Source organism: Erpetoichthys calabaricus, chromosome 2, assembly GCF_900747795.2.
Source record: "Erpetoichthys calabaricus chromosome 2, fErpCal1.3, whole genome shotgun sequence".
NCBI classification, from domain to species: Eukaryota; Metazoa; Chordata; class Cladistia; order Polypteriformes; family Polypteridae; genus Erpetoichthys; species Erpetoichthys calabaricus.
This window is the reverse complement of record NC_041395.2, coordinates 305641028-305654617: the sequence shown is the minus strand read 5'-3', so window position 1 is coordinate 305654617 and position 13590 is coordinate 305641028. Positions and strand designations below refer to the sequence as shown.

The 13590-nt window shown below is 40.0% G+C and overlaps 1 protein-coding gene across 1 annotated transcript in view; it reads left to right on the top strand.

The window, feature by feature from the left end:
* Positions 1-13590, top strand: part of sorcs3a (sortilin related VPS10 domain containing receptor 3a) — a 1273344-nt gene that overhangs the window by 1226628 nt on the left and 33126 nt on the right. The window contains exon 25 of the mRNA XM_051922209.1: positions 5981-5987. Within this exon, the coding sequence (XP_051778169.1) occupies positions 5981-5987 (7 nt within the window). The remainder of the gene's footprint in view (positions 1-5980; positions 5988-13590) is intronic.

Below are 13590 nucleotides of genomic sequence, written 5' to 3'. Positions count from 1 at the left end.
AGCCTTTAAGTATTTGTGACCCGAGTTTTCATAACAGTTTTTAATGCGCCCCCATAATGTTTTTTTGAAAGGAGCCCACTAATACCAATTTGTTCTTTTTTAATTAATGATATATCATAGATGCTTATTATATCTACTTAACTTTTATCGACATTTATCTAACTGTATATTTATTTTTCTAGTATCAGAATGTAGTTTAAGTTCATTTGTTTTGGTTTCAATAGATGTATTTTTCATATTTTCGATTCTTGTTTTTTTTTATTCACATCTTCGCGCCCCCCTTTTTGTTACTTCGCGCCTCCCTAGGGGGGCCCGCCCCACAGGTTGAGAACCACTGGCATAAATTATTTTGAATGTATATACCATTTACAGAATGAGAGACATGGACTGCTCCAGCATCTGATTGTCTTCTGCTCACACTATCACAAGAGCTTGGCTGCTTTGAACAAAGTTCTCTCCATGTTGTTGTTGTATTTTCACATCACGCATGCACTTTGGTTGTCCTCAACTAGTTCATAGTGCTCCCTTTCAGTTGACCTTGGCATTTTTGGAGATCTTTCCAAATTATTCATTTCTTTGTAACAATGGTTTTACCTACCCAAAGCACTATTTAGTTCATAAAGGTACTAATAGTGTGTTATAAATAAGGGAGGATCAGAGTCAAAATTAGAAACTAGTTGGTACAATTGAAAAGAATATAGTAATGACATGAGCTTTTCTATTATTGCAAATTTGGTCAATTGAGGTACCACCCAATTAACAGCAAAAGGAAGTGAGATCTAAATTTTGGTACTTTACTTTTGCATGAGATCTTTAGTAATTACACAGTCTGACCACCTAAAAATACATTCTGAAAATTCGGAATTATGTGGTCACTTCTTACTTAGTCACCTTTGTCTGCGGCTCTAAGCTGAACACTTGTGAATGTGAATATAAGATTGTGTGTCATTGTGCCATGGGATGGACTTGCACACCATCCAGAATTGACATGTGGCTTGAGAAGGACACTTCCAGAAAAGGGTCTAGATTTTGAGACTCTAAAATGGATTAAGTGGGTTTGAGAATGGTATGTTATATACTGTAAAATACTCTGATTCAGTCATCCAAGCCGGTGTGACATCATATGGGTGGACGAGATATGCTAGGGAAAAATCAATAATTATGCACATTGCTGTTATAATTGTGTTCCCTAAAATGCTTTATGTTCAATATGGAGACAGCAAAGTGTTTACAAATAGACTGAGAAGTTCAAAAATGTTCAGACAACTGTTAAGCATGAAGAAGGAGTGGAACACTATTGACGACAACATCGAGTAAGCCCATAGCATGATTCTGATGAACCAATGAGGATTTTGACCCCTGGCACACCTTCAGCCCATAAAAAGCGGATCACTGCTCACTGAACATCTTTGCTGGAAATGGAGAGTGGAGCAGCCATGTTTACTAATTCAAAAAATAAGAGAAGCTGACTAATCAAAGCTGAAACATTACCACTGTGACTACAGGCACACTATGTTTTAACATGTGCATGGGGAAAGCTGTACAGCCAACACAAACAAAATTATCACAAAAGTACAGATAATTGTGGATTGCAATTGTACAATATTATTGCTAACACTCTCAAGCGGTGGTCCTCATTTTTTTTTTTTTACTGAGGTCCACTGCTGTAGCTGTCAACAATGTATGTAGGCCACACAGTAAAGAAATCAACATGTTTCCTTCGAAAGGAAATTAAATGTTAGGCTTACACATAAAATAATGGCATCAATATTTAATCCAAAATTATTATAAAATGAAATATTCATAAAAATACAATTTCTAGAGAGAGCTGAACAATAACAATCCTTGAAGACATTTTGTCTATTAGTAAAAAAAAACAACTGTAATCCTGTTTGTTTTATTAATAACTAAAAATAACCTCTATGATTTACTTTGAACCACTCAGTAAATAAAATTAACTGTTGGTAAATAAAAAATGCTCAGATTAGTGAGATTTCTGATTCTGTGTACTGTAGAGGAGTCTAAATCTTTTAGTCAGGAGACAGGTGAGTGACGGCCCAGCAAAGCTGTGATTGCAGATTACTGTTCATGAGATTCAATTCACCACATACGTATTTCTTAATTAACAAACACTGGCTGATTCTAAAAATGGTTACTGCACTGAATACACAGGAAATAAATACCCTTTTTTGCGCTTGACATTCCAAAAGTGGAATACTGTTAAAGATTGTCTATAATTTGTAATTTGAATGAAAAGAATAAAATAGAAAACTGATTGCATTTTCACTTTCTTTGAGACATTTTCACTGTAAAACCAGGAAAAAGGCACACTTGAGCAATAAGCAATAAGCAGCTGGGGAGGGGATGGAACAGCAACTTGCAAACATTTAAGCAAGCACTGTGCACTCTATACAAAAACACAATTATGTGCAATTTGAAATTGTTTGTACACACCACATTTGAAACTTTTGTTCAATTAGAATCAGTCATGATTATAAAATCCATCCATCCATCCATTTTCCAACCCGCTGAATCCAAACACAGGGTCACGGGGGTCTGCTGGAGCCAATCCCAGCCAACACAGGGCACAAGGCAGGAACCAATCCTGGGCAGGGTGCCAACCCACCGCAGGACACACACAAACACACCCACACACCAAGCACACACTAGGGCCAATTTAGAATCGCCAATCCACCTAACCTGCATGTCTTTGGACTGTGGGAGGAAACCCACGCAGACACGGGGTGATTATAAAATGTTTTTCTTAAAATGTTTTAATAAACTGACATGACAGAAGCTTTATATACTGTATACCATTAAATATTCACTAATTACAAATGTGAGGAGGAATTATTAATGCAAATAATTAGTGACTGTGTGCCAGCAGCATGCTGGAGCTACCGCAGGCCTCATGTTGAGAAGCCACAGTTTGAGAACCACTGCTCTTGAAAGAACTGAACGGTACATTGGATATTACACATTTGCAATTTTTAATTTTAGGGCATCTCTTTATGCCATTGTGGACAGACAGTGTCCACAGAGGGCAGAATGTGCCTGTATAAAGATTTTTCCTAACAGAGAGGGAGTGAGATATAAGAAGATTACATTCTCGTGAGATCACAGTGTGCAGGCAACTCACTACAGAGTTATCTGATTGTCCTTCTGGGAAATCATGGCCCAGATAGATTTGGGGAAGGCCAGCACAAAGCTTCCAGACCAACATGTTTTGGCTGAGACATTCTGCTTGGTTTAGGTGTGACTCTATTCCTGAAAAAAGAGAAGGAGACAGAGGGTACAAGCTCAAGGGGTACATTGATGCCAGTGGCCACTTGACTGGACCCCATCATGACAGCCAACGTCATGCATATGTGCCTAGGAACCACCTTCCTGGCTCTGACAAGTTAAGCAATTCCAACCCTGGATGACAGAGGGCACTGACGCTAACAGTATCATCACTTTCCCCAGTAGTATCGAAGGGCAGCCAGAGGAAGACACATAGCTCCAACACTATAAAAATTGGGCAATCAGGGAGCTGGCCATCAGACCTTGACCAGCAAAAGAAGAGGACAGAGCATCCAAATTTCAAGCCACAAAGTTCGTGCGACAGAACAAGGCTAACCAAAACCATTTATTTGTTATCACTTTGCCTCTGTGAAGCTGTCTTTCTGTAGATATTAAATGAAGTGATTCAGCTGAAGCTTTAACTTTTAGCCTGCCTACAACAGTCTGTTCCCGGCCATGTTACACCAAGTAGCCGCAAAGAACCGCCTCTGATAACGACACAGCATTAGGCCCAATCCCCAATGTCAGTCTCAGTGTAGGTGACTATTGTTTCAGGATTCCACCTTCCCCTTGCATTTATGTGGGTTTCCCACTGGGGTCTTTTGGCCCATTCTCTTCCCCAGTATACACTGCTAAAACTTTAAACGTTCAATTTCAGTGTGCATGAGGGGTTCTCTAGAACTGAGGCCTTATCTAAGGCTGCCTGTAGCCTTCCACTCATAATTGTCAAGACCGACTCTTACAGTAGGTAAAGGCAGAGAATGAAAGTGTATTTATTCAATAGAATCAATTTGATTAAAAAAAAATAAATCTTGTTTTGCTTTGCTTGAGTCGGACATCATTGGTTTCTAGATCCAAGGTGTCCATGTGTGCAGAGTTAATCTGATTTGTAAAGTTTTCTCTTGATATGCTGACAGAATAGGATCTCCTATAGGAAGCAAATGTCTGCAAAAGATTGTTGATGTGTTTCAAGTAACAAGCCAACTGAAAGAAGCAGACGTGACTTGGACCTGTTTGGGATGATGTGAAGTGCCAAGACTGGACTAGAAAAAACAGCAAATCAGTTTTATTAGTCACATAGGCAAATTTCAGAACTCTCAGAAAATACTTTGATTCATTTTTATGTAAAAAAAAATGAATTACTTAATTTGATGGGTCAGCTCTTTCTCAAAACTAGGAATGAGATTTAAATTAAATATACATCAACCACATGAATAATTAATGTGCCCCTGGAAGGACGTTTTGACAATACATTGTGTTGAGCTGAACTGGTGACTTTATCCTTGCCAAGAATAAAGATATCAATCTTGTTTTGCGGATGTGTAGGTAAGCGTGTGTCTGTGAGTGCAGCTGCAGAGGACGCCTGCCTGGTTTCTTCTACCCCAATTTAAAATGTAGCATTTAAAAAGTACAAATAAAACAGTTTTCTTTCTTTTTTTTTTTAAATTTGACCATAGCTCAGCTGTTGTTTATGAATATTTCATATCCTTTTTTTCTGATTGCTGGTCTCTGAAGGACACAAATATTGGCTACCAAAGAGTAATACACATCCAGTGTAAATTGATGTTGCCCAAAGGACCAATACATTACATAACGTGAAAAAAGCTGTCTGGTGCAGGCAGGTAACGTTTTTATGTAAACACGTTATTTTCTTAGCATGTGCCAATGTAGTTGACGGTTTTCGATTTTTCAAAACCAAAAGGTCTTAAAAGCCTTTGAGCTGTTCTTCAAAGGTCATTGACTTCACAGGTTGCCTCCCAGGGAAGCCAACAAGCAAAGAAAGTAGAAGAAGGATCTCTTTCGGTAATAAACTTTGACACCCACCTTTTGACACATCAAGATTAACCTTTCAAAAGAAATGAATATCTAAAGCTTGTGGTGTGCAGCCTCTGCTAAAGAGCAGGGCGCTTGTATGTTTGTATACAAAAAAGTTGCTAATACAGAAGAAAGGGCAACAGGGTCATTATTTTTTAATTACCTTAGTTTTATATAGATTTGTGAATATGGAGTTAGTGAAGGGCTACACATTAATGTGCATCTGCAAAGCAGAAAACGGTAAAGGTAAACCCTGCATTGCAAAGAAAAAAGGTAAGAGAGTTCAGTTTGTGTAGCTTTCATCAGATGTGTCATGTATATACTGACCATATATAGATAGTACATGCAGTGTGTGCAAACATATATATATATATATATATATATATATATATATATCTTTTGTCGGCTGTCCGTTTGTCCAGGATTTTAAATCACCTGTAGCTCGCAAATCATTTGAACTATTGACCTGAAATTTGGTACACGTACAGTATACTACGTAATGTCTACTATCTGCTTTCGGGGTGATATTTGACCTCCAAGGTTATTCCTCTTTTTATTTTTAGTTTTACTTTATTGTAGACTCAACTCTTGGCAGTGGCCAGCAGGCCGTTCTCATCCCTACCAGCTTTGACGTCACTTCCCCTACCTCTTCATATCTTAAATCATTCTTGAGGGAGATTGAAGACATAAGTGCCAGCTTAAGTGAAAAATGAAAGAAAACATACTAAGTAATTGCAACACAAACACTGACTTAATCAGTTTTAACGTGAAAAGTTGCTGACGAAAGAAGAGAAGAAGCGGGCCGCTAGGGTGGAGAAAAGAAGAGCTGCTCAGGAAGCAGCAAGCACATCAACCTCTGAGCAAATGAATGCTAAACGTACAGAGAAAGAGTATGAAAACTAGGAATGCTCAAGTCAAGTGTATTCACTGCACGGTGTCGTGCAGTGCACTGTTACTGGTAGTTCTACAAAACATACACGTAAATATATGTATGTAAATATATATATATATTTATATATATATATATATATATATATATATATAGCAGGGCGGCACGGTGGCGCAGTGGGTAGCGCTGCTGCCTCGCAGTTGGGAGACCTGGGGACCTGGGTTCGATTCCCGGGTCCTCCCTGCGTGGAGTTTGCATGTTCTCCCCGTGTCTGCGTGGGTTTCCTCCGGGCGCTCCGGTTTCCTCCCACATTCCAAAGACATGCAGGTTAGGTGGATTGGCGATTCTAAATTGGCCCTAGTGTGTGCTTGGTGTGTGGGTGTGTTTGTGTGTGTCCTGCGGTAGGTTGGCACCCTGCCCGGGATTGGTTCCTGCCTTGTGCCCTGTGTTGGCTGGGATTGGCTCCAGCTGACCCCCGTGACCCTGTGTTCGGATTCAGCGGGTTGGATAATGGATGGATGGATATATATAGCAAAATTAAGACACAAGAAATGTTGGGGAATCAAGTACATTGGTTTAAATGTTTGCGCAAAAGAGCATATTTACAGACATGAGTCCATAGAGTGACTAAATCCACGATGGCAGACAGAGTCCTTTATCTTGTCTGGAGGCAGGACGAGGAGAAGGGACCATAAGCGAGATCACGGGTCTTTGCCATTCTGAGCTTCTGGTCTGTAGATGAAAAAGGAAAGATTGTGAGCAGAAGGGCTCCCTCTCAACTTGGGGGTGGAACTGCTATCCTTACATGAGACATTTAAATGCCTCCTACTTGCACATGCGTGACAATATATATATAATATTAGTAACACACAGACCATAGGGTACATGCCCCCTGATAGCCTCATCAACATTCTTTCAAGTTTACAACCAAAGCTTTTCTTAGATGGTCCCCATCCAAGTCCTGGTTGGGCCCAAGTGAACTACCACTTCTGAAGTGTAGGTGATATGGCGGCTGGCAATTCCTTGTTGACCTTGTTAGTATCCAAGCGAGTTTGACTTTTTTTTTTCCGTTACTGTGGTCTTAAAAAATATTTATTTGATCTGATGGCATTGTATAGAACGAATGCAACAAAGAAGAATCACTAAATGCATGTAGTAGAGCTGTCAGTAGAAGACTACTCAGCATCAATTCAGCAAAGATCTAGAAAGGATTTTTATGATAAATTAAAGTTGTCAGCCTTTTATCCATTGGTATTTCAGATAACTGATTTATTTCAGATATTCACTAATTGGTGTCTTAACTAGAAAAACACTTGAATCAGAACATAACAATGTATTTTGTGTCTACAGCTAGGAGAAGAACTGGCAAAATTTAAGAATTATGCTGTTTTCCAGGATTATTGAAAATGTGCCACCATTTAATAATCATTCAGCTAAAGATGGCTCTGTGATCAGAATCTGATTATTGAACAAAGACGTCAACTCTGAAATGAGCATACTCAGTCATGGCTAACAGATTGTCCGCTTATGTAATTCAGACTAAGAATGGGCAAAGATTTAAGTGGCTTTCAATGCAGTGTGGTAGTGCTGGATCAAGAACAGACACTCTCATGCACAACGATATCTGGGCTTTAGAATGAGGAACCTCAAAAAACTATTCAGTCCGGTAAAGGTGGGAACCAAAACATTAATGGAAGAAGCTAAGAACAGCTGAAATGACTTTTGCACAGTAACAGTAATGGTCAGGCAACAGATGCATAGAAAATGGGTTCACAAAAAGGGATATTACAGTGTACAACTACCTTGTTAAGAACAGGATATGGTAGCTGCTGACCAAATTAAGTTATGGTCCTAAAAAATGAAGAAGGTTACAGTGGGCTAAAGAACACAAACAGTAAACACAACAGGACTGGGAAAAACAGCACCTAGTATAATGAATTCCTGCTGGCTAGAACTGATGATAGATTCTATAGATAGAAAAATCTTCATAAATCCATTGCAGTGAAAAGAAAAATGCAGGCAAGTTGTTCTGTGTTTTGTGGTCTCCATGGCATGAGTAAAGCTTGAATACCACAAGATATCCGAACATATTTATATCAAATCAGTGGTTGAACGGTAGTAAGAATTGTGTCCAGCAGAAATTTTGGGACACCAACCATGTCATCGCATTCGGTTTAAAAAATAAACCAAAAAAATAACAACAATTTATTTCTTGTATAGCTGAAAATCACACAAGTAATGCCTTACTGGGCTTTAACAGGTCCTGTGTTTTGACAGAACCCTGGCCTTGACTCTTTAAAAAGACAAGAAAAAACTCCTCAAAAAGAACCTTGTAGGGAAAAAAAAAATGGAAGAAATCTTGAGAAAGTAAATTTAGAGAGAGACCCCCTACCAGGTAGGCTAGGTGTGTAATGGGTGTCAAAAAACGGGGAAAATACAACACAAAACAGAACACAAGTAATCCAAGAACAAGAAACAAAAGCAAGCGCATGATGACATCAAATAACAGAAATATAGGCTATAGCTTTTCCTTGTTTTGGAAATGCTGCTTAGTTGAGGGTGCTCCATCTTCCTGCCTGCCTCAAACCAAAGTGTGGCTTTATAGGATCTGACCAAGGAGGGGTGGAGTCAGTTGTCCTCACTGGGCATCTTCTCAGAGAAGCATGTAATAATGTTAGCAGCAGTGACCATTCTCATCCCAGAGTGGTATTACAGTAATCCCTCCTCCATCGCGGGGGTTGCGTTCCAGAGCCACCCGCGAAATAAGAAAATCCGCGAAGTAGAAACCATATGTTTATATGGTTATTTTTATATTGTCATGCTTGGGTCACAGATTTGCGCAGAAACACAGGAGGTTGTAGAGAGACAGGAACGTTATTCAAACACTGCAAACAAACATTTGTCTCTTTTTCAAAAGTTTAAACTGTGCTCCATGACAAGACAGAGATGACAGTTCAGTCTCACAATTAAAAGAATGCAAACATATCTTCCTCTTCAAAGGAGCAAACAAATCAATAGGGCTGTTTGGTTTTTAAGTATGCGAAGCACCGCGGCACAAAGCTGTTGAAGGCGGCAGCTCACACCCCCTCCGTCAGGAGCAGAGAGAGAGAGAGATAAAAAAATCAATACGTGCCCTTCGTGCTTTTAAGTATGCGAAGCACCGTGCAGCATGTCACTTCACCGTAGCAGCTGCACAGAAGGTAGCCAACGTGAAGATAATCTTTCAGCATTTTTAGACGAGCGTCCGTATCGTCTAGGTGTGCGAACAGCCCCCCTGCTCAATCCCCCTACGTCAGGATCAGAAAAAGTCAGCGCAAGAGAGAGAGAGAGAGAGAGAAAAGTAAGCTGGGTAGCTTCTCAGCCATCTGCCAATAGCGTCCCTTGTATGAAATCAACTGGGCAAACCAACTGAGGAAGCATGTACCAGAAATTAAAAGACCCATTGTCCGCAGAAATCCGCGAACCAGCAAAAAATCCACGATATATATTTAAATATGCTTACATATAAAATCCGCGATAGAGTGAAGCCGCGAAAGGCGAAGCGCGATATAGCGAGGGATCACTGTACATACTTCTGATAAGTCCAGAAGGTGACCCTCTGACACACTTGCATGACAATATAATAAAATAAAGTAATATATCCCTGATTGACTCACTAACTGCCTCATAAAGATTCTTGGCTAGATGAAGTCCACTATAAAAGAATTACTTTTTGCTAAAAGATAAGCTGTAGACCAGGAAACAGGCAAAGATTCATAACTGGGATGTCAAACACACAGTAATCAACTCAAAAATCTGAATTCTTTATCATAGTGTTTCGTTTTCAAGGAATTGTTTGCCATGAACATAATAACTCCGTAAACTCAGACAAAGAGGAGATGCTTGTTGTGACCCTTATAGGCAGCCCTTTCATGTCAAAGCCACTCACATCCAGGAAGTTTACCTAGCAACATGGTAGCGACCACTCCACAAAGTGGCGGTGCCCATGAAAAACAAAATGGCATTGAAAAAGATGCATAAATAATTCAACCAAATTAAATGAATTCCACATAGGAAAACCGTTAGCACAATTAGAATCTATATCATCCAAAACCTAAAACAAATTTGAAAAATTCCACCCACGTTCTATAAGAAAACCAAAAAAAAAATTAGAAATGAAACCATGTCATAACAGCAAGTCAGGAGCATTGTGGTGCAAGTCCTTGCCATATATTTTCTTTTCTCTGCACCTGTTTTGCTATCATGACAACTGTGTCATCAATTTCATGAGAAAAGCCAAATGGCTTGTTGAATGTAAGTTTCAATTACCCGTAGCATATCTCTCTATATATAAAATGCAACGTCTGTCTGTATGTCTGTCCGCTTTTCACAAAAGAACTACTTAACGGATTTAGATTGGGTTTTTTTCTATAATTTGCTTGAACATTCCGTTGATTTTGCAACCTCTGTCATTGTGCTAAGTATCATAGTTCACTTGCGGTATTGGGGAGTTATTTGTGCAAATCTGAGAGACATGCAGTAGGGACCTCCTCACTCACGCACCAGCCTCGGGGCGTGTACCTTACCTCCACTTAGCTAGCGAACGAGGGAACTACTTAACAGATTTAGATCAGGCATTTTTCTGTAATTTGCTTGAACATTCCGGTTGATTTTGCGACTTTCATGACGCTAAGAATCATAGTTCGCTTGCAGGAGCGATGTATTCGCACCAATCCGAGATAGAGGCTGCGGGCCGAGGGAAGGGGGAAGCGTGACATCGGGAGTAGGGAGCCAGGCAGGGCCCTCCTCACTGTCTTGTTTCACTACTGCACGGGTGGACCCATGGGGGACGGCTAGTATACAATATATAGATAGTGAGAGAGGTTTCTAAATGCAGAACTGCTTATTTGCACTTTATGTTTTCCAACACAGGTACATACATTGACTTCTCATTTCCTCATTAGCAGTGTGGGTAGACTATTTGAAGAAATAAATACCTAATATCCAGAAGAATTGTTTGATAGTTCATTCCCAGTGGGGAGACATTTATGGAGAAATTCAAGCAGAAGCACGATCTCGGCTGAAGTTTCGTTCTTGGCTGCTCGTAGTTTACTTTAGTTCCCGTTTGTCCACCTTTCTGACCATATAACCAACATTAGCAGTCCAATATATCTTGTCTTGCTAGGGCAGATGGAGGGGCATCACTAGGAGTAGTGTGCCTATAAACCAAACCAGACCAGCCTAGCAAGAAGTGAGCAATGCACCCCCAGGGCATTAGAAGGCAGGCTGTCAGGGATACCTGACTCTTCTTATAAGGAGGCCAAGGAAAAAATGCAAAAGGCATCAAGAGGCTGCTACCAGGCATACACTGCTGCCCATTCTTTTCTCACATATCATCCAGAAGGTTTTGGAATCCACAAATATGTGTGCTTGAAGTAGTTTCCATACCAGCACTTTCCCCATGCTTGGCATATGAGTGCTGGCACTTCACCCCACAATCAACGCTTATTTAAAAAAAAAAAAATCTGTAATTTCACTGAGCTTTTGCACTTCCCTGCTGCTGCCTACTGTATTATCTGAAAATCACTGTGCTATCGGGACTCTAAGGAAGACCCTACCCCTCCCCGCTATTTGAAAGTGTTCCAAATAATCATCAGCCAAAACAGCAAGACGTACAATCAGCTCTGTTTTTCACATTTCAGCCACTAACAACTACAGAATAATATGACAATCTTGTGCTATGTCTGACATGACTGACATGAACAGTTTTCAGCAATTTTGACATCTTATTCCATATCCAGGAGTAACAGCTTGGTCAGGGTAGTAGTGGTGCCTAGCACCACAGCTGGACTCCGAAAACAAAAAGAAGATACAGCAGGAAAGAGTTAAATGAGATGGTAATGACAGATTGTACAATTTCATTTGAGAAAAATAACTGACAGACATAATCGTTGTATCAATAACCAGCAGCTCTAATAAAGGTGTGCTTGGATTTAAAAAGGGAGTCCATTTTCACATTTTAAGATATGAATATTTGGATGTATACTCTAACATTATAGTGATTTTTGTTTATTTTTGTAAGTCTGCTATGCCTGGTAGACCAAATAGAGCAGAAGTACAGCATACAATATGTTTTTTAATGTTTCTTAATAATCACCAGGAAGCTCTACAATAGGGTGGACTGATAGCTTTATTGAAGGCTATATGCCAGCTAACTGTCAGTAATCCAAAGAACTTGGCTTTATTATACTTCCCTTGGAAAAAAAAATATAATCATATTTATGATATTCAAATGTATCATTTGCCATTCATATTTAATATGCAAATACATTAGTGTGGAGCTTCTTGTTCTCGTCCTTCTTAATCAGCACAGCTGTTTTCCTGTCAGATGAAAAAGGGAACGCCTGTCAAAAATAAAATAACAGTAAACATTAACACATTCTTTAGCGTCTAGTGCCCTAAAATGAGTTTTCAAACTTCACCCTTGAGGTCTCCATACTGGTACATCAACATGTGTTTCTAATATGTAATTGGTCAAATGCTGTTATCTGTTAATGTTTTATATACATAAAATATACCTTTTCCTCCATAATAATTCCCATAATATATCCATCCATCCATCCATCCATCCATTATCCAACCTGCTATATCCTAACAACAGGGTCACGGGGGTCTGCTGGAGCCAATCCCAGCCAACACAGGGCGCAAGGCAGGAAACAAACCCCGGGCAGGGCGCCAGCCCACCGCAGCCCATAATATATACAGTAATCCCTCCTCCATCGCGGGGGTTGCGTTCCAGAGCCACCCGCGAAATAAGAAAATCCGCGAAGTAGAAACCATATGTTTATATGGTTATTTTTATATTGTCATGCTTGGGTCACAGATTTGCGCAGAAACACAGGAGGTTGTAGAGAGACAGGAACGTTATTCAAACACTGCAAACAAACATTTGTCTCTTTTTCAAAAGTTTAAACTGTGCTCCATGACAAGACAGAGATGACAGCTCTGTCTCACAATTAAAAGAATGCAAACATATCTTCCTCTTCAAAGGAGTGCGCGTCAGGAGCACAGACTGTCAGAAACAGAGAGTAGAGAAAAGCCAAGCAAAATGACACCTTTTATTGGCTAACTAAAAAGATTACAATATGCAAGCTTTCGAGGCAACTCAGGCCCCTTCTTCAGGCAAGAGAGGAAAGCAAACAAATCAATAGGGCTGTTTGGCTTTTAAGTATGCGAAGCACTGCCGGTACAAAGCTGTTGAAGGCGGCAGCTCACACCCCCTCCGTCAGGAGCAGGGAGAGAGAGAGAGAGAGAGAGACAGAGAAAAACAAAGTCAAAAATCAATACGTGCCCTTTGAGCTTTTAAGTATGCGAAGCACCGTGCAGCATGTCGCTTCACGAAGCAGCTGCACACAGAAGGTAGCAACGTGAAGATAATCTTTCAGCATTTTTAGACGAGCGTCCGTATTGTCTAGGTGTGCGAACAGCCCCCCTGCTTACACCCCCTACGTCAGGATAAGAGAAAGTTAGCGCAAGAGAGAGATTGAGAAAAGTAAGTTGGGTAGCTTCTCAGCCATCTGCCAATAGCGTCCCTTGTATGAAATCAACTGGGCAAACCAACTGAG